General features: G+C 29.9%; 2 protein-coding genes across 4 annotated transcripts; one reads left to right on the top strand and one right to left on the bottom strand.

The window, feature by feature from the left end:
- Positions 1 to 13201: 13201 nt before the first annotated feature.
- LOC139845538 (multiprotein-bridging factor 1a-like) lies at positions 13202 to 15606 on the top strand. The gene is made up of 4 exons (XM_071835793.1): positions 13202 to 13454; positions 14748 to 14831; positions 15066 to 15148; positions 15259 to 15606. The coding sequence occupies exons 1-4, from the start codon at positions 13319 to 13321 to the stop codon at positions 15376 to 15378; spliced, it is 423 nt and encodes a 140-aa protein (XP_071691894.1). The 5' UTR covers positions 13202 to 13318; the 3' UTR covers positions 15379 to 15606.
- Positions 15607 to 16324: 718 nt separating this feature from the next.
- LOC139845537 (tubby-like F-box protein 7) lies at positions 16325 to 19247 on the bottom strand. Of its 3 annotated transcripts, none has more exons than XM_071835790.1 (5): positions 18865 to 19247; positions 18159 to 18246; positions 17292 to 17421; positions 16634 to 17199; positions 16325 to 16550 (listed from the first exon to the last, which is right to left on the bottom strand). In XM_071835790.1, exons 1-5 carry the CDS (start codon positions 19192 to 19194, stop codon positions 16444 to 16446), a joined length of 1221 nt encoding a protein of 406 aa, XP_071691891.1. In that variant the 5' UTR covers positions 19195 to 19247; the 3' UTR covers positions 16325 to 16443. The 3 variants fall into 3 exon arrangements, with proteins under 3 accessions (XP_071691891.1, XP_071691893.1, XP_071691892.1); XM_071835792.1 differs by having other exon boundaries at positions 16337 to 16473; XM_071835791.1 differs by having other exon boundaries at positions 16410 to 17199.
- Positions 19248 to 22190: the final 2943 nt, after the last annotated feature.

Genomic DNA, 22190 nt, shown 5'->3' with positions numbered 1-22190 from the left:
TACATTCTGCGTTCAAACCTTTCATGATTCTTGAAAACACCTCAATCGAGAGGATAAACCAACCGCACTTTATTTACGGGAGAAAAGATTAATGCATATAGTTATGCACCTGAAAACACTCGGTACCTGAGTAAACGTTTAACACATAGTTGTGCTAATTCCTTTAGTGTTATTATTACCCAAAATAACTTGGTAATTCCTTTCAAAGTAGCAAATTTTGTCACAGCTCAAGCAAATCAACTTCGACTTTTCGCTCGAAACAACTTTATTATCACCTTGATTCATATGTATTCTCTTCTATTGTTACCGGAGAACCTTTTATATTCCACTATATACAGTTAGCGTTTAATCAACTAAAAACACAATTCTCTTGAAATCACCTCGGATCGATAACCATTGATTCAGATATGGTAACAGTAAATGTAGAGGAATCGGCAATCAGTACTTTGAAAACTTACAGCATATCTACATCAACAGTTATATGTATAATATTTATCTCTTAGAATAATGACTTTCCATTATGAAAAGCACCCAGTCTACGAATCAATACTTCAAATTTGAGGAAGTTGAATGAAGCAGCAGAAACCATAGACAACCATAAACGACCTTAATCGTCGGAAGTTTGGTGACAGAGATTAATATGTTGAAAAAACTCAGAAACGTTGGAACTGGAAAAAGGATAGAGTTAACCATGAAGGAGACCAAGGACAAATATAAGGACCAAACCTTATATTCAAAGAATCCAGATAATTCTGGATCCGTTGAAATCTTTAGAGAATATCTTGCCCCGAAGTCATGTTAAAATCTTGCGGAAAATATTTCTCCATCAACCATCGAACTTAGAAAGTCCAAAATATCATCATCAATATCTTCGATATTTCTGAGGATATTTTCATAAATATTCTCGTCCCAAAAATTATATAGCTCTTCGTGCTTCCCGTGTATCATTATATTGGAAACATTCAATAGAAAAATTTAGTACCGAAAGGCGAATTATGCGAAACTATGAAGAAAACCGTGGACAAATCACAAAGAATAAGTTTGACTTCAAAGAATCCAAATAAATTTAATGTCTGCTAAAGTCTTTAGTGAATATCTTGCTCCTTACTCTAAACCCTTACAGACGATAGTTTCTATCATCCTCTGATCTTAGATATTCCGAGATATTATCGTATCTTTCATTATAAATATCCTCCATATTTCTGAAGATATATTCATAGCTATTCTTATCTGAAATCATAAATCTCTTCGTGCAATCAGTATTACATCATATAGAAACTGTTAGTTTCTATATTCTGTAAACTTTCGAGTTTAGAATATGAATGTAATTGAAGTAATGTTGGGAACTGATGCATGAGTTAGTATAATATAATGACACTTGATCAACGTGATTATATTACAGTAAGTCATGCTGAGTTCTAATGGAACATGATGATTCACAGATCATAACGTCATCATGTGCCATGTTACATAACTCTGTCATTCTGCTTAATTTTTGAGCAAATCAAGAAAGTAAATTTTTGATAGTTCTATTCTCAGTGATTTTGATAAATTTGAAAATCAAATCGTACTATCATGTTCCTTCCTGCTTAGAACATTATAATCATTCGAAATTTTATATCTATGAATTCCGGACCATTATTCGCTTGACTTGAAGTCGGGAAGAGAAAAAAACAAAATCATAGAGCTTTGAAATATAAGGGATAATACAAAGCCCGATAACAACACATAAATTACAAACCGTGTATATCAATATTTATCGCAACATAAAGACACGAGAGAATTAAAAACATTATAATCCCAAGGACGAAGTAGAAGAAAGCAGATTCCTCTGGTGGAAGTTGGAAAAGGAGAATGATTGTTGCGATAGTAAGGATGAGGACAAGGATCAGAACTAGATTAAACATTTTCAGAATCTTTTGGATGTATGAAACAAGAAGGAAAGTATGGGAATGGTGAGAATAATGGAACGGAAGAGTTTAATTTATAATGAAAATATCAGATAGAGTAATCGAAGCAGATCACCGTATTTGATTAGAGAGATCTTAATTTCCTTATTCGCCGAAGAATCAGATCTTATAGATTTCCAAGATTTTCTTTTAAATCCCTTGAATTCCAGAATTCAACTATGGCAACGTCAAAAGTTAAAACGAAACTTCATTTATTCATTTCACACTATTGTGATAGCTTCACTCATACGCTTCGAATAATCGAATTGTTTTATCTGTATTACTCACTGATGATAAAAACTCTTTTTATCAACTCATATTCGTCATGAAAACATTTTTATTGTTAGCCATGACCACCACACTCAAATTTCGGGACGAAATTTCTTTAACGGGTAGGTACTGTGATGACCCGGGAATTTCCGACTAAATTTAAACTTAATCTTTATATATTTTCGACACGATAAGCAAAAGCTGTAATGTTGAATCTTAAAATTTTTGAATTATTTTATGAATCCATTTGACCTTTGACTAGTCCCGACAATTCACGAACAATTGTTTGTAACTAAATATGTATATATATAAATGTAAGTATATATAATAATTTGAAAATTTTAAAATACAATTTAAACCTTAAAATTAAAAATGTAAAATAATATAGAATATAATAAGGTTGTGATTAAAAAGAATCTATATACATGATTGATATTATGGGTATATTATAATATATATATAAAATGTATAAATATTAAATAGTTAGTATGTGTTATTGTATAATATATTGTATTATATAACTAACTTCATGTAATACTAACATATTAAAGATAACTACAAGTTTAAATATAGTGTTATATCAATATAATTAATATTACTTTCATTATTAATACTAATATCAATATTTGTGTTATTAATACATTTATAATGAATGCCATACAGATATAGAAATTAAAATATATAACTTATTATCACTATTATTAGTGTTATCATTCTTAATATCACTATCATGATAACTAGTAGTAAAAAAAAATGATGGTTATTATGACTATCGTTATTATTTTAGTTATTATTACTATTCTCGTTAAAAATCGTTATCATTATCATAGTTATCATTATTTAAAAAAAAAGATATAAATTATTAGTATTATCATGAATAATATTATTATTATCATTTTTATAATTATTATCATTATTATTATCATTAATGTTATATTTATTACTATTATTATTTTATTAATAATGTTAAATAATAATAGTATTATTATTATATATTATTAACTATTAATTAATAAAATTAAATTCAAATGCAGTACATATTATTAGTGTATATGCACGCGTGTTTACCTACTTCTATTATTTTTCTTCTCTCTTGCTTTTTCTTATCCCTACTCGTGATCCATTGTCGATTTCTCTTCATCTAAATCAATCGATCCATTCATAATATTAATAAAACAGATTTCTTTGATTTTTCCATTATCTATATTAATCCTAATCATTCTTTTATCTGTTTTCATTAAATTAAAAAGCCAAGGAGTATACCTGTTTATTTTTTTTTCTGCTGTTCGCGACTAGCATGACCAAAGGATCGAATTTGGGTGAGTTCTAAAAATCTACTAATGCAATTATGTTAGAATTACTCTAGTTAAGCTTTCTGTAAAATTTCAATGCCTAATGTTTCGATTTAACTTCCAATTTTGGAGTCAAACCTTAAATTCGAAAAGTCAAACATTTTGTTCATCGCAAAATCTGAAATCGTTTCGATGTTTTTAGTTAAATTGATCACCGAGGAAGATTATATGAACAATTTAAAGAGTAGTTCGTGTTGTAACAATTTTCCAAAACGTTCTAAAAATCATAATCATTAATTTTTTTTTCTTTCTTAAAACCGTAACACCCAGCAGCAGCAGAAACTTCGATTCATTTTTTTTTTTTTTGTTTCAACTAAATTAATCACTACCATTAACTTCTGTATTAATTTTAAATCCTAAAATATAATAGTTTGACTTGTTGAGGGATTTGTTCGGGTCTTAATCGGATTGAAGCTTGAAGAAGAAGAAGGAGTTTAAGAAAAACGGGTTATATATTTTCGGACGGGGAATTAAAACAGAAAAGAGAAGCTAGAGCAGACGGTTTGAGTGTTATGTTGATGAACGGGAGGTCTTGGGTTCAATCCCGGGTCAGGACATATTTTTTTAAACAGGCTTGATGAGGTAGCTTCAATAACAAAAATATGAATTATTATTATTTATCAATTATTATTATTATTATGTATATTATTGTTATTGTTGTTATTATTGTAAATATTATTGTTATTGCTATTATTAGTATTATCCGATAATATTATGATTATTATTATTGTCAGTAAGATAGGTATTAGTTATCAGTTATTATTATTAAGATTATTATTATTATCATTTTTTTTATTAAAACGAATACATGTACCATATTATGATTATTAGTATTATCATTACTACAAATAGTATTGTTATTATTAGTATTATCATCATTATATTATTATTGTTAGAATAATTATTATTATGATCTTCAAGGTTATTAAATAGGTTAATAACACAAGTATATAGTAAAGGTTGTTATATTAAAGATTATAGAAATTTGTTATAATTATATGATACATGAAAAATTATAATTTTGATACAAATTAAGATTATGAGAAGCCATAGTTATTAACTACGAAGATTATGATTATTATGACCATGAAAAATAAAGATTTTCAAAATAGTATTGAAATTAAATATAGAAATTTTGATATAAATATTATTATTACGAAAATGACTAGAATTTTAATCAAAATATGATTTAATGGAATTAGTAAATTTATTATAACTATTCTTATCATGTTTATTATAATTATGATACAATTTAGTATTATTATCAATATTAATATCAATATTTTATTAACATTATTATTATTATCACTTTTATCATTATTATTATAAAATAACATTGTTATTATTAATATTATCATAAATAATAAATAATTTAACAAATAAATAGAAATATACTTAATACACATACTTAAACTATATTAATATTTATTTATTAAAATATATAAGATGAATAAACCTAATTAAAAAAAACAAAATATATAAGTATTAACATAAAAACTATATCACTAATAATATATATATATATATATATATATATATATATATATATATATATATATATATATATATATATATATATATATATATATATATATATATATATATATATATATATATATATATATATATATATATATATATATATTTGTTCGATTACAAGTATATGTTTTAATATAAATATGAATGATCTAGGTTCGTGAATCCGAGGCCAACTCTACATTGTTAGATGTCGTCTTATGTATTTTTACTACAAAATACATTAGGTGAGTTTCATTTGCTCCCTTTTTACTCATTACATTTTTGGGCTGAGAATACATGCAAATGCTTTATTAACTGTTTTACAATATTTAAATATTTATATGCGTGAGTTTCATTTACTCCCTTTTTAAATGCTTTTGCAATATATATTTTTGGGACTGAGAATACATGCGCTGCTTTTATAAATGCTTTACGAAATAAACACAAGTGATCGAAACTACATTCTATGGTTGAATTATTAAACCGAATATGCCCCTTTTTATTAAATCTGGTAATCTAAGAATTAGGGAACAGACACCCTAATTGACGCGAATCCTAATGATAGATCTATCGGGCCCAACAAGCCCCATCCAAAGTACCGGATGCTTTAGTACTTCGAAATTTATATCATGTCCGAAGGAGGATCCCGGAATGATGGGGATATTCTTATATGTATATTGTGAATGTCGATTACCAGGTGTTCAATCCATATGAATGATATTTTTGTCTCTATGCATGGGACGTATGTTTATGAGAAATGGAAATATGAAATCTTGTGGTCTATTAAAATTATGAAATGATTATTTATGTTAAACTAATGAACTCACCAACCTTTTAGTTGACACTTTAAAGCATGTTTATTCTCAGGTACGAAAGAAATCTTCCGCTATGCATTTGCTCATCTTAGAGATATTACCTGGAGTCATTCATGACATATTTCAAAAGACGTTGCATTCGAGTCGTTGAGTTCATCAAGATTATTATTAAGTCAATTATAATAAGATATATTACGAAATGGTATGCATGTTGTCAACTTTCGATGTAATGAAAGATTGTATTTTTAAAAACGAATGCAATGTTTGTAAAATGTATCATATAGAGGTCAAGTACCTCGCGATGTAATCAACTGTTGTGAATCGTTTATAATCGATATGGACTTCGTCCGGATGGATTAGGACGGGGCGTTTCATACACTTGCGAGTGTATTATATTTATGATTATAAAATCTTGTGGTCTATTAATATATTGAAATGATTGTTATGATAAACCTATGAACTCACCAACCTTTTGGTTGACACTTTTAAGCATGTTTATTCTCAGGTACGAATTAAGTCTTCCGTTGTGCATTTGCTCAATTGAAAGATATTATTTGGAGTCATTCATGGCATAATTAGGTCAGTACCTCGCAATGGGACCAGATGATGATGACTTCGTCCAGGTGGATTAAGGACGGGTTATCACATCTAGTGCTCGAGTATATATGTTTATGCATGCTTGTATGCTAATTTTCGTCGTTAGATAGTTTTTTATGAATCACGAATTTAATACGTATACTACTGATATAAGGTATATGATATGCATGTTTTTGGAAAGCTGGCGAAAAATCAATAACTTTTCATTTAGAAATCGCGTAATTTCGATGAACGAATTAAAAGATATGGTCAACTGAATTATGATTGACGTTAATGGAAATTGCTTTTGAATCTGCAATCGATATTTAAACAACTTGCTTATAAGATTGATAAATTGGATTTTCAAATATTACTAATCGAGTAAATGAAAGGCACGTTTTATTTTGTTGATCAATTGTCAAAGTTGACTGTCTTATCATGTTTTAAATCTTTATAAACACTATAATCTGATTCTACAAGTATTGAAAAACTATGTGAAATAATAAAATATTTTCGATTGCCATGATAATTCAAATATAATATAGCTCATGAAATAAATAATATTTTGAGTTTGATAAACTATAAAGTCGTTCAATTATCAAGACTTATACTATGTTAATAAACATGTATAGATTTAAAGATCATATTGGGTCAGGTTGACTTTTGAGATGACTTTTGTTAACTTTTGCATATCGATCTCGAGCATTAGGATTGTGATACACTATGACCTGACCTAGCTTGTTAAACATCTATTGACCAACATATGTTCTCTAGGTTGAGATCTACAGTTACTTTGCATTACGAGTTTCGGTCACATTTCGGTGAATAACTTTATCTGCTAAGGTGAGTTTCATTTGCTCCCTTTTTAAATGCTTTTGCAATCTATATTTTTGGGATGAGAATACATGCACTTTATTTTAAACGCAATGGATATAAGTACATACTTAATTCTACACTGAGTTTGAACCGAAAATCCCTTAGCTTTGGTAACTAGTAACTGCCGGCTATAAGAACTGGTGGGCGCGAGTAGTTTTATATAGATCCATAGGGCTTGACATCCCCGTCTGTCCCATGTATAGAAACCCTAGCCTGAACTATAAAACAGATGTATGCTATTTGAGTTTAGTACACGTTGGATTGCGTGTATTGTACATGTTGGTTGCGTGTATGTTAAAACAGGGGTACTTATATATACGTTAAGTTTAGTTACCAGGGTGCTCAATTTTGTAGAATATTTTGATAAACGTTTCTGGATGAAACAACTGAAATCTTGTGATCCACCTTTATATATGGATTATACGCAACATTAAAACTATGAACTCACCAACCTTTGTGTTGACACTTGAAAGCATGTTTATTCTCAGGTTCCTAGAAGTCTTCCACTGTTTGCTTATATGTGATACAAGCTATGTGCATGGAGTTATACATGCTTTATTCGGGAAAATGTTGCATTCACAAAATATCACCATGTATCTTATTTTGACTGCATTATCAACGGACGTAGTATTGTAAACTATTAACTACGGTGATTGTTATATGTAGAAATCATCAAACGTCAAAAACCTTGGAATTTGATATTCAATTATGGTGTGCCTTTTCAAAAGAATGCAATGTTTACAAAACGTATCATGTAGAGGTCAGTACCTCACTGTGAAATCGATGAATGATGTATTCGTCCAAAGGGATTTGGAAGGATCATCACAACTCACTTTGCCACCGTTAAACCATTTAACGCCGGGGACGTCGACCTGCCGCCACTCCGTGCCGGCATTAATCCGATGTTAAATGCCGCCGTTACCACCGCAACGCTGTGTTTCTTTTTATTTATTTATTTATCTTTCTGTTTTAAAATAATGAATTTAATACTGAACGATTTTCCATATTTTGGCCCCAGTGTTAAATTTAACACTGAACGACTCCTAGTGCTCTAATACTTAATACTTTTTTAAAGCTAGATATATTATAAAACGCCACAGAAATAAAAATACAAACACCGCAAATTTCACAAGGAGCAAAGCATAAACAAAACACCAAAGCAGACAAAACTATACAAGCACAACCCCAAACACACCTTCTAAAAACCAACAACAACTACTCCAAGATAAGAATTTAAACGAAGCACCTAAATACAGCTCCTTTTTTAGACACAATAATAAATAATATAATAATAATACTTAAATATTAATTATTGTTATTATTAACCGTATTACAAATAATGATAATTATAGTAATTAATATTAATATAATAATAATATATTAACATTTATTACTAAAACTAGCAGGAAGGTCACCCGTTGTTGCAGAAAATAATTAAAAAGTCCCGCACGTTGTTAAGAGAATTGTTTTTGCTCTATACCCTTAAATATTGTTTAACTAGTTTATAATTACAATACACAAGTGGACTATTGACAAATATATTTTATTAAAATTATTTTTAAAAACAGGAAAAATATAAATACAAAGTGGTCATGGCAAATGGTTTTCGCTCTAAATCATGTTTGCTACAAATAATAATATCGTTTAACTAATCTATACTTACAATACGCAAATGGACCATTGATAAAAATATTTTATTAAAATCATTTTATAAACGAGAAAAGTAATATACTAGTGACTACGGTAAATGATTTCGCTATAAATCACGTTCGACGTTTGGTACTAATAATAATAATAATAATAATAATAATGATAATAATAGTAATAGTAATAGTAATAGTAATAGTAATAGTAATAGTAATAGTAATAATAATAATAATAATAATAATAATAATAATAATAATAATAATAATAATAATAATATAGTATAATTATAATAATATAGATATATACTAAAAAACAGAATTTTTAAAATAACAATAATAACCTTGGTTACTATTCATCATCCTATGAATAATAGTATATACGAGGGAGATTGGACATACGCGTTGCTGAGGAAAGTAAACGAAATGTGAATGAAATGTTACAACGTGTTTATTAAGGTAATTAATATAACATTGTAGCTTATTTTCAACTAGTACTTTTTCACTATTTGTGATAATATTTTTTTAGTAGTAGTTTTTTTGTACGTAATGTAAATTTTAATGTTGATAATGACTCATTTTTATATATCTAATATGGACTAATAAATTACTGAGATGATCTTGTATTTCAGTAATTAAAGATATAACTTCATAAGAGATGACTTTTGTTGCTTCGAAAACAATTTCGCTTCACATAATTTTAATTACAATTCACATATTGATGTTTGGTACAATTTTTTATTATATGAAAGGTTACCAAAGTTTATAAAAAAAATTGTTGAAATAAAAAAGGTTCAGGATTTGAAATGTAAGTTCATAAACAACACATGAACATTTTCGTACATACATGATATCAGTATTCATTTATTAAATTTCTTAAACATAATAGTCCGGATTAAGAATGTAAGTAAACTTGATATAAAGGTATTTTAATGTTAGGGAAAAAGATACTTAAACATTCAAAAAAAAGTTAGAAAAAAAGTAGAGGTTGCTATTCATGATAGCTTGAGTAATAGTATATATATTTATAAAGGATGTAAAGTTTATAAAGTTTATAAGTGAAAGTATAATAATAATAATAATAATAATAATAATAATAATAATAATAATAATAATAATAATAATAATAATAATAATAATAATAATAATAATAATTTCTTAAAAAGTAAAAGTAATGGGGTTAATTTGTAATAAGTGAAAAGTTGTGTGTTCATTTATAAAAAACGAAAAGTTTTGAGTTCATTTTATTGTAAAAAGGAAAAAAGTTTATGTTTTAGCATGTGTATTTATTTGTAAAAAACAAAAATTTTTGTGCTCTTTTATAAGAACTAAAAAGTTTACTATTTTTATTTGTTTATTTGTAAAAAATAAAAACTTTTGAGCTCTTTTGTAAACGCTAGAAAATTCACTACTCATAAAATTATTTATAAAAAGTAAAAGGTTTATGTTTTAGTAAGTGTGGTTATTTGTTAAAAATAAACTTTTGTGATCTTTTGTAAAAACTAAAAAGTTTACTACTCCTTTTTATTTGTTAAATTATAAAAAGTAATAATAATTTTTGTGTTCTTTTGTATAAACTGAAAAGTTTACTATTTATAAAATTATGTTTTAGAAGGATTATTAAAGTAATTATAAATACATATATATATATATATATATATATATATATATATATATATATATATATATATATATATATATATATATATATATATATATATATATATATAATGAATATAAATATAAATATACATATACATAAGGGCAAATTTCATAAAAGGTAACTTATTTAACCCGTTTTCTTATTTTCGGTAATCTATTTCATTCTACTAGAAAAAGAATTTTTTTTTAAAAGTTAATCAAAAAATTAGTGTCGTTAACTTTCTCCGTTAAATTATATCATGTGCCATACATATGAGAATATTTTCATTTTTTTTTATCATTTTTCTTCATCTTCCTCTTTCTTTCCCCCCAAACTAATAAACCCTAAATGTTTGCCTTTTGACACACACTCACACATATACATACACACTTTCTCCAGAATTTTTGCCCTTGTATTAATAAAAGTTTTTGATTAATAATATCCGCTCAAGAATGCATGTCAAATATAGATGAAAAACGCAAGCCCTCAATCTTTTTTTTTATAAAGTTTGTATCTTTGTTGGTCAGTTATCAGTTTCATCTTCAAATAAATGAAAACGAGAAGTAGAATATATGGAAATAACAGTTGTATGTATCCATTTCTAGTTTTTTTTTTTTTTTTTTTTTTTTTTTTTTTTTTGCTTTTGGTTTGTAACTAGTCCGGATCGGCCCGCGCGTTGCGGCGGGGCTTTCGGCCTGCGTATTCATATTTAATGTAGTGTTGTGTATTTACAGAGGGGAAAACGGGTCATGTGTTAAGCGCCGTTGTAGGTGTCGCCGTCTTCAGTGTTTTTTTAAAAAGTATCCGTTTCGAACGTAGTTAGTTTCGTTTTGTTGATAAAATTATTTCGAGTATAACGGTGCTGTCGGAAAAATTTAACTCGCGTCGAGGAGGAAGATACGGGTTGTCGTTGTGTTTAGCGTTTTTTAAAAAGTGCCTGTTTCGAACGTGGTTAGTTTCGTTTTGTTCATAAGATTATTTCGAATCTGGCGCTGCCGTCGAAAAAATTTAACTCGTGCCGAACGGGAAGATAAGGGTTGTCGTTGTGTTTAGCGTTTTTTTAGAAGTGTCCGTTTCACGTATAGTTAGTCCCGTTGGGTTGATAAGATTTTTTCGAGTTGAACAGTGGTCTCTGAAAAATTTAACTCGCACCTAGCGAGAAGATAGGACCCGTTATAAATTCGGGTGGATTTAGTTTTTTATATTTTAATTAAATTATGTAATTTACATTTTTCACCCCTAAAAAGTGTAAATTTGAGGGGCGATGTGGTAATATAGACAAAGTTGAGGGACCGTTTATAGTGTGAACGTAAACTCAAAACTACAATTAAATATAAATAAAACTACATAATTTTCTGCCATTTTTAGTAATATAAAGGTTAAGGTTAATGAACATAATGTGTTTGATAAATTTACTATGAGAACACAAGATAAAGCTTCATTACTTTTGTTTGGAGATATCACCTTGGGATCACTCAGGAGGACTAAACCACTCACGCGTTCATTTCCCGTTGTATAACCCGCCCACAACTACTGCCCTGGAGTACCCAGACCAATCCGAGGGCATAGCCAATAAAACCCCCTCCCCGCTGCCCTCACACGAAGCGAACGGCGACCTGGGTGGATACTTTAGGTCAGAGATAACATTGATTGCAATGTTGTAGTCCAGCGGAGTCGAACTCCCGACCTCTCGTTAAGAGAGACATGTCATTACCAGTTGAGCTACAACTCAATGTTAAGCTTCATTACTTATGTTCAAGTCTCAGCTTCATGACCTGACCCAGAAGTTGATATGGGTCGGGCTTGGTTGTACAAGTCCCAGCTTCATTACCTTATTCATTCAGATCTACCTTCCATGACCTTTAATCAGAGCTATCTTTTTTTCGGCAACACATCTTAGTATAGTGATGAAAATTAATGCTTTAAGAAAGTAAAACATGATACTTGTATCTTGTATCTTTAATTTACAGAAACTGAAGTTGTTGAACTTCCGTTTGGTGATTGTGAAATTTAGGATTTATTATTTGGGGAAATAAATTGAAAAAAGAAAGAGGAAGATGGAGGAGAATGAAAAAAAGACGAAAATACCCTCACGTGTATAGCACATGATATAATTTAGCTGAGAAAGTTAACGAACACTTTTTTATTATGGAAATTAATCCGTACACCACCTCAAATTTGCCATACACCACCAAATAAATTATTTAGACATTTATACCCTTCATTTAGTGGTGTATAACAAATTTGATAGTGTAAAAATGTCTAAATAATTTATTTGATGGTGTATGGCAAATTTGAAGTGGTGTACGGATTAACCCCTTTTTATTATTAACTTTTGAAAAAGAATCTTTTTTTAACAGAATAAATAAATTAGTAAATATATAAAAACAGATTAAATAGATTATTTTTTTTATGAAATTTGACCCGTACATAAATATAAATAAATAAATAATAATACTCCGTACTTACCAAGTAACTCGCAATAGGAATAGCATAAACTTTGCAGCCAAACATCCCATTTTAACTCATTTTCCCCTTCTTTTTCTTTCTGTATAAAAGACTCATTCATACGCACACTGGAACTTTATTATCTCACATATATTATTCATTCGTACTCATCCTACCACAAATTGAAATTCCGTAGACGACTCTAATCGGAGAAAAGTAAATAAACAAGATGTCAGGTCATATCGCACAAGACTGGGAGCCTGTGGTGATCCGTAAGAAAGCTCCGACCGCCGCTGCTCGTAAGGATGAAAAGGCTGTCAACGCCGCTCGTCGTGCCGGTGCTGAGATCGAGACTGTACGCAAGGGTTTGTATTCGGTCCATTTTTTTCTTCTGTATATACAACTCTACGTTAATATTGATATCCTTCTGTATATCTATTTAGGAATTAGGTTTTCATAAATTTGTTTTGTGTTGCGGAAATGAAGAATTTGTGTGTTTACATGTTTAGTATACTTTCTATTGATCTTATAGCTAGGGTTTTGGTTTTCAGATACTGACTTTGACGGGCTTAATCTATTCTCACGTTTATGCGTGTTCACATGTGTAATTTGTATATACTAATGGCTTGTGTCGAGCTAGGGTTTTGGTTTATTCAAATTCGTTGCATTCAGCTAGGTTTGTGGTTTTATAAAATTAGTGTGTGATGAATTTAAGTATTGTCCAGTGTTCATTTATTTTGCCTTAAGCATTGACGTTTGAGGTACGGTTTGACACGGTTATTTTGAGGTATTTTAATTTGATCTTGTGTTCATTTGTGTTGCTGAGATGAGGTTTTGGATGTTTACATGTTACTTCTGTATGTAAGCATTGAGCTAGGATTTTGGTTTTCAAATCCTATTTTTTCGCGGTGTTTGTTTTGCTTTATTACTGGTTTACTGGTGTAGATAGATATACTTCTAGATGTTTATAAATGTATTTCTATCTACCGAACTGAATTTTGTATGTTCTGCTCATGTAAATATCTATCCATGGGCTCTTTCTTAATTTTATTTAGGTTTAGTTTCTGCAAGATATATATATATATATATATATATATATATATATATATATATATATATATATATATATATATATATATATATATATATATATATATATATGTTTGACTACACAATTGGAAAGCAGTTGTTGGCCATTGGCTTCTGAATCCTCTTAACCAGTTTTCACTTCTTAATCAAAATAACTGAAGTTGCTTTGTTGCACATATAGTGGTCATGTCAAGCATATTTGTCTGCTCTACCTGTTTACTATTTACTATATTTCTGATTTTTTGTACTGCACACTAAAGTATAAGAGAATATTTTGATAAAACTTCTATCATTTGGTATCAAGAGATATTTTGATAAAAAATGCACCAAATGATAAAAATATCAAGAGAATATTTATAAATCAAATGATTTGGTATATTCTCTTAGTCTTTTTCATTTCTTCAAAGTTGAAATGTTTTGAACGTGATGATCAAGTATTGGCTTTTTAAACTATCTCAGGGTTCTCCAAAAAACACATACTGGTGTGAATATTCTTAAGAAGTCTGACATGTAGTTTTGTTTTAATTGATGGCAAACTTGTAATCTGATTTTTATTTTCTCTTTTGCAGCTACTGCTGGTTCAAACAAGGCTGCCTCGAGTGGTACCTCTTTGAACACTAGAAAGCTTGATGAAGAGACTGAAAATCTTACCCGTTAGTCATCTTAATACCTTTTATATCCTTTTAACCTTCCTTTACTGCTTTGAATGTAGAAGGATAAAATTACTGCATTAATATGCACCGAAAGAAAAATAATAATAATACGTGTTTGGAGCTATAATATATCCAGTCAAGTTCAAAGTTGAATAAAGATCGGTTTTGGTATCTTGTGGAGCAATAAGAGTAATCTAAATTATTATTAATGTTGGTCATTTTTTTTGTCAACAGATGAGAAGGTACCAAGTGAACTGAAGAGAGCTATCATGCAAGGTCGTACTGATAAGAAGCTTACACAAGCTCAACTTGCGCAGGTTAGTGTTTTACTTGTTTTTTTTTTTCAAACCTTGTCAGGTAAGGTTTATGATTATTAATTTTTAGTCTGATGTTTTTTTACTTAATTCATTTTTTACTGATTTTGCAGCTGATCAATGAGAAGCCTCAGATTATCCAGGAGTATGAATCTGGTAAAGCTATACCAAATCAGCAGATAATCACTAAACTGGAAAGGGCCCTCGGTGTGAAACTTCGGGGTAAGAAATAGAGAATATGGCTGTTGGCAGCTGCAAGTTCTCGTCTTTTGCAGGTGTTTTCTTTAGCGGAGGTTCCTTTCTACTAAAAAAAGTAAAAAAGGGAAGTGGTGGGGTTCACAAAACCTTTGTTTCCTTTGGGTTGACTTTAGCCTCTTTTGTTATTGTGGATTACTATAAGCTTCGGTATTAAGTGTCAGATTCTCTGATGTGATAAACGAATATATTTCTGTGTGTTCATGACCAGATCGACTTTTACAATTATAAATGTTGCATTGTGAAAAAATTACGAGTCTCAAATGTGTTGGCACTTACCATGATTATTTTTCTGTTTTTGTGTCATATATCGTATTCTGCCTATCAACATTATATACCGTCATGAAAGCAAATCAAATTCAGCATCAAAAATCATGTATCTTGGCCTATAATATATGATGGTCAAAAAGTTGGGGCTGCTTTGTTGCTTGAGAATCATCCTCTGTGCTGTATACTTTGTTGTTCTCTTATACATTACCAGGAACTATTATTAAATTCGCATGACTATATAAATTATAATCCTCTGGAAAATAGAACAAAGTTATTAATAGGTAATGCACATCATAATGTTCTTTGCCCTGACGCAGGCTGTTGAGAAAACATCGCATATTTATGCTCAAGTTTCATAACAGTTTTGCTCCCATTGTTTCTGGTCCCATTGTTTATGTTTTTTGAGTATGAAATATTATCAAATTTCTTGTCCAACAAGACCTCGTAATCATCTTGTAAACGCCTGGTTAAGTTTAATCCAAAAGTTAATGATATCAAAATGAGCAGATGACTGGTATATCTCGTTAAAGACTAACTACTTGACTCATCATAGGTGATTAGCTACTAACTACTTGACTCATCATAGGTGATTAGCTACATTTTTCAACTGAAATATGAATAAATGAGAGAAGAAGAAATATAAAGCGAAAAAAAATATCAGGTCTTTAACTCAAAGTACAAATTGTCATTCATACACATGTTTTACTGTTCTAATGATGTACAGTAAAAAAAATCCTGCCTTAACCGGTCTTTCAAACTAACAATTAAAGTGTTCATATGCGCCTATGTACATCACTTACATCCTGAAAAGTAAAACATAACTTGAGGAATGTAGCAACAAAGTTTCTAGAGGCAAACATTACTACCACACGCACACACACTGCACAAACACACCTTATAAGCGACGACATAAAAAAAAAAAAAAAAAAAAAAAAAAAAAAAAAAAAAAAAACTACTACTCACAAGCAAGCTTTGTTCCAAAACTGGTCAAGCAAATAGCAAAAGCATGAAAAGCCGACAATGGCTGCCTGTAATCCATTGTAAACATATCATCACCGACCTTTCCAAACTGAAGCAACACCGTCTCACCATCACCTTTCCCTCCTGGCTGGCTCGGGTCCATTGTCGCCACTAACTGGAAGTTCTTCACTGATGCAACCGTAACCCGCCCATGAAAATTCAAACACCAGCATTGCAAGTGTTCATGCCACCTCGGGGCTTTATTTCTTAAGAGGGTCTGACCAGCACCACCACCACCAGCAACAGATTTTGATTTTGTTAACTTGGCATCTGTTTGAAGTTCATCCGATGCAGAGCACTTTAATGAAGATACCATTCTTCTTGGACCTCTAGATTTCAAAAGGTTGAATTTATAGGACACCTCTCCAATTTCAAAATTGCCAGCTGGCACTTGTGGGCTTATTTGCTTTGTTGTAAAACGCCGACCAGCACTACTGCTTGAATGCTTTGCCCCGTTATGTGGTGGCTGGCTGTCATAGATTGTAAATTTGGTGCCAAGAAAATCCGAGCTGCAAATTTATATTAAAATGCAAATTAAAAAAGTACCAAAGATAACAAGATGATAAAATACAATCATCTCTAGCAAGAATGTGTTAATTACCTCAATTTACCAACATAAGCATTGCTACCTTGTGACAGATCATTTGGATCGAGCGATATTATGTATTCTGTATGTGCACCATGTCGGGATCTACGTGCTGCCAAGAGAAACTTACCGTTGTCTGTAAATGCTGCAATGCATAAAATCCAAGTTGTGAACAATTTAAATTTAAGATAGCTAGTTAAAAGTTGGTTAAAGATATCATAATTCACAAGTCACACCTATTAAATTCTTTATGAGTGACTAGGATGGACATTTATACAACAATGACAATTATCTTAGACAAGAAAGTAAGAAAAAAAAATGACATAAAATCAATTTGATAATCCAGTAAATTTGAATGCAATGAATGATCCAACAATTCATAGAATGACCCATATATTCCATATACAAAAATACTAATGCACAAATATGCATCATCCAAATAAGGAAACACAACATATACACTTATTTATAAATTACTTCCGCGAGTGAGATAAATGGTTCAAAAGTTACATTACTAGCCAGTCAAAATTATGATGATTTTGTACATCATTCAGTAAACTTATTAGATTGCGACTTAACATGTGGTGCATATATAACTTCTTAATTGCGATTACAGCTTAACGTCTGATTTCCGTATGATAGTGAGCTTTTACTTTAAATCGAAACTCACTAGAAACAACCCTTTCAGATATATACAGAAATACAAAACTGTCGCACAAATTATATTAAAAGCATGACGCATGAAAGCTATACGTTTTGATCCCAAGCATTCACTTGTGATTACTTAAATCAACTACCCAAGTGCACAATTGCGTCACCTTCTTAAACATCTACAGTCTAAACAAACCAACCAAAAGAGATTCAAGCAAAATCTGTACTCACATGGGCTAGCAGCAAGATATAGGTAAAACATAGAGTTTTTCTTGTTCCGTTTTATTAGGCATTGAAGCGGCATATCCCGTGGACCAGGCTGCAACGTAACAAAGATTCTCGTCAGGCAATCAAATATTACAAAAACCTAAAAGTAAAAGCTTCGTCATTCAATGAGTTTACTTTCAAATAATTCAAGCCACCTCATCTAGTACCTCAACAAGGTAACATTAGTCACAAAACACCAAAAAAATCGCCATACGAGTAGCAATACCAAACTGTTTTCTACCTATTATGACAAACTAAGCTGCTACATACATACTATTACTACCTATTCAATAAAAGCTGTTTCTAACCTAATAAACTTCAGCTACTTTCACAACTCCAGTTAGCATAATTATTAGCCACAAATAGAATAATTAAAGCCAATACACACAGCCACACACAAACACTCATGTGCCTATGAGCTATGCCTATACCTATCAAATTAATTTGACTTCATAAGCATTCACTTCCACTAATTAATCAAGCGTTTTCATATTCAACAATTAGACTAGAAAAATCAACTAATTATAATCATAATGCTAATCATATCAAATCAAATTACTAATACGGAGTAACAAAAAGAAACTAATAGAAATACAAATATATTTTCAATTAAACATTTACTAAACTAATAAATTCAATTTCAATGAATGAATTAAAATTAAATATATACCTGCTTAAGACATGACGGAAACGTAATATTTCCGGTATTAACCGGCGGTTTAACGATTTCTTTAACAACGTGTCTCCATTTTTTACAAACACATCCACAGGCAACAACGCTTTGACGGAGCGGCCATCGGTGTTCACTGGCTTCAACTCGTTTAACTATCTCTCCAATTAACTCCGGTAACAAATTACTCCAGGAATCTTCACGGTTAATGACGTCAGGTTCAGTTGTGACGACGTCATCGAGATTCATTTGTGGTTGAGATTTAGATTTGTTGTAAGATCTGGATCTAGAATTGATTCGTCGTGATAAAAATGTTCTATGTAACGACATCGGTGAATGAAAACGAAGGAGAAAGGGAAGGGGGATTGAAAGAAGAGGTGAGAAATGGTGAAATTAAATAAATGAAAATAAAAATATATAAATAAAAATATAAAATTAAATTAAATTAAATTAAAAATAAAAAATAAAACTGTGGGAGGGTTGTCGGGGATGTTAACGTGACGTGCTTGTCCGGTTGACGGACCGATTAATTCTCGCCATTGTCTTTGTATACTCGCTAAATATCTTTTCTGATAAACCAAGGTGAGTAAGTGACTCCGTATAATAACAACCTTTAATATAATTTATCACTTTTACACCCCATACACCACTCATGTAGTATTGGATTTTGTTGTTGTTGTTGTTGTTATCACTTTTACATTAGTGTCACATCAATAAAAAAAATGTTTTACATTAATTGAACTCTTTGTAACAATGACTATCCAACGGCGTGAGATCTCAATCACCACAAAAGCAACGCCCAAATCGATCGTAACAAGGCATGGGTTACGGCAGTTTGGGTGGCGTTGGTTGTTTTCTAACTGTGAAGCAACGGTCATCAGATCTAAGTAGCAAACTATGATTTGATGGCTTTTCTTAAACGTTGGAAAGCATTTAATTCAAATAAAAAAAATTAAATCTAATATATATTTTTTTTTATATATGCCTACATAATTTCACTATTTTTAACAAAAACAAACATACTTTTTCCGTATTTCTCCACTCTAAAAAAATTGTCTAACAACCAAAACAATCAAAACCAAGAACCTGAAACACCACGTGGTTACAATACCAGTTCGATATCCAATCTTTTAGCGTTTGAGACTACAAATTCTCCCGGGTTAGCATCCCGACCATTCCACACTACTAGTCCACAACAATTTACTAACAACACTAGACCAAAATTATATATTAAAAATCTATACACAAATTCTTACCATAATAAACAATTTAGTAAATTTATCAAAATTTATGCGAGTATAAATAATAATAAAAATTATATATTAAAAATCTATACACAAATTCTTACCATAACAAACAATTTAGTAAATTTATCAAAATTTATGCGAGTACAAATAATAATAACTAGAAAAAAAATTGGGATATACGTTGTTTGGTACCTAATATATCTAGTAAGTTGAGTTGTTTGTTGGACGTGTATGTATATGTATGTGATATGGCCCGAAATATTTAGTGTTTTTACCGTTGTCCGTTTCGCGTATAGTTAGTCGCAATGTGTTCGTAAAATTATTTCGAGTTAAACGGTGATATCTGTGACGACCCGAAAATTTCTGACCAAATTTAAACTTTATCTTTAAAATGATTTAATGTTTTCGACACGATAAGCAAAGTATGAAATGTTGAGTCTCAAGTTTTGGAACTATATTCATGTAATCAATTATTATTTGACTGTTCCCGAAGATTCACGAACAATATATATAACTTAATGTGCATATATATATATATATATATATATATATATATATATATATATATATATATATATATATATGATTTCAAGTTATTTAGTAAACGATAGTAACATTCGATTATTGATTCGATTGATATTTAGATAAGTTAACTAAAACGTTTAAGATGAACCAGTAAAACACTAATTTGCTATAGTATTTTCAAATTTCTACAGTACCCGAAAAGCTACAGTGTTTTCGAAAATCACTATTTGCTACAGTAAAAAACTTTGCTACAGTAACTTTGCTACAATAAAACACTATTTTAAAATAAAAATGTATATATGTATATGTATATATTACGAGACGATGATTTATAGAAGCAAATAACCAAAACACTTAATTGATTGAAGCTACACTTCGAGTGTCATAGTTTATCAATGATTAAGTTTAATTTTTGATAAAGGTACACGTCGCGTAACGAAAAGTACTAGTTTTCTAAGCGTACGAAAATGCATTCGAGAAATCGGAACCGGGACATAAGTCGAGTGACAACGTACGAGTCAACGGACCAAAAATTACAAGTCAACTATGCACGTGAATATAATGTAATATATAATTAATTATATAAATTAAATATATTATATATATTATATTTAAATACGTCGACAAGCAAAACAACAAAATAATGTGAGCTGTAAAGAGAGGCCATGCGATCGCATGGCCAAAGGCCTTCGAAACCATGCGATCGCATGAGGCAAAATTTCAGGAAAGGCCTATAAAAGTCTAGCTCGTTCACTGAATTGCACACACACATATATCATCCATCTTACTCTGTATTTATTTATTTAATTATTATTATTATTATTATTATTAAGATTAATATTATTATTATTATTAGTATTATTATTAGTAGTATTATTATACATAAAATACTACGACGAAGTCATGAGCGTGTCACTTTCAAAATGGGTTTTCAAGCGGGATAGAGCTAAGGAAATTATGGGTTATAGCTATGGAGGTTATGGGTAATGTACGTGGGTATTATTGGCTAGTTAAATCTAGTGTTTATCATCTCTGTTGCGTCTACGTACTTCCCAGCAATATTGAATCACGATATTGATACGTGAGCATTCATATTTTATCTTTTATATATTAATTGTGTATCCATGTCTAGTGCTCGAGTATATATATTTATGCATGCTTGTATGCTAAATTTCGTCGTTAAACAGTTTATAATGAATCACGAATTAAATACATATATTACTAAAAGGTATATGATATACATGCTTTTGGAAAGCTGGCGAAAAATCAATAACTTTTCATTTAGAAATCGCGTAATTTCGATGAACGAATCAAAAGATATGATCAACTGAATTATGATTGACGTTAATTAGAATTGTTTTTGAATCTGCAATTAATATTTAAACAACTTGTTTGTAAGATTGATAAATTGGATTTTTGAATATTACCAACCGAGTAAATGAATCCTTATATAAGGTACGTCTCGTTAGGTTGAACTATTGTCAAAATTGACTTTTTGAAACGACTTTGGATAACTTTTGTATGTCGATCTCGAGCATTAGGATTGTGATACAC

The sequence above is a fragment of the Rutidosis leptorrhynchoides genome, chromosome 4 (genome assembly GCF_046630445.1).
Source record: "Rutidosis leptorrhynchoides isolate AG116_Rl617_1_P2 chromosome 4, CSIRO_AGI_Rlap_v1, whole genome shotgun sequence".
In the NCBI taxonomy this organism is placed as follows: Eukaryota; Viridiplantae; Streptophyta; class Magnoliopsida; order Asterales; family Asteraceae; genus Rutidosis; species Rutidosis leptorrhynchoides.
This window is presented reverse-complemented; position numbering and strand designations above follow the sequence as displayed.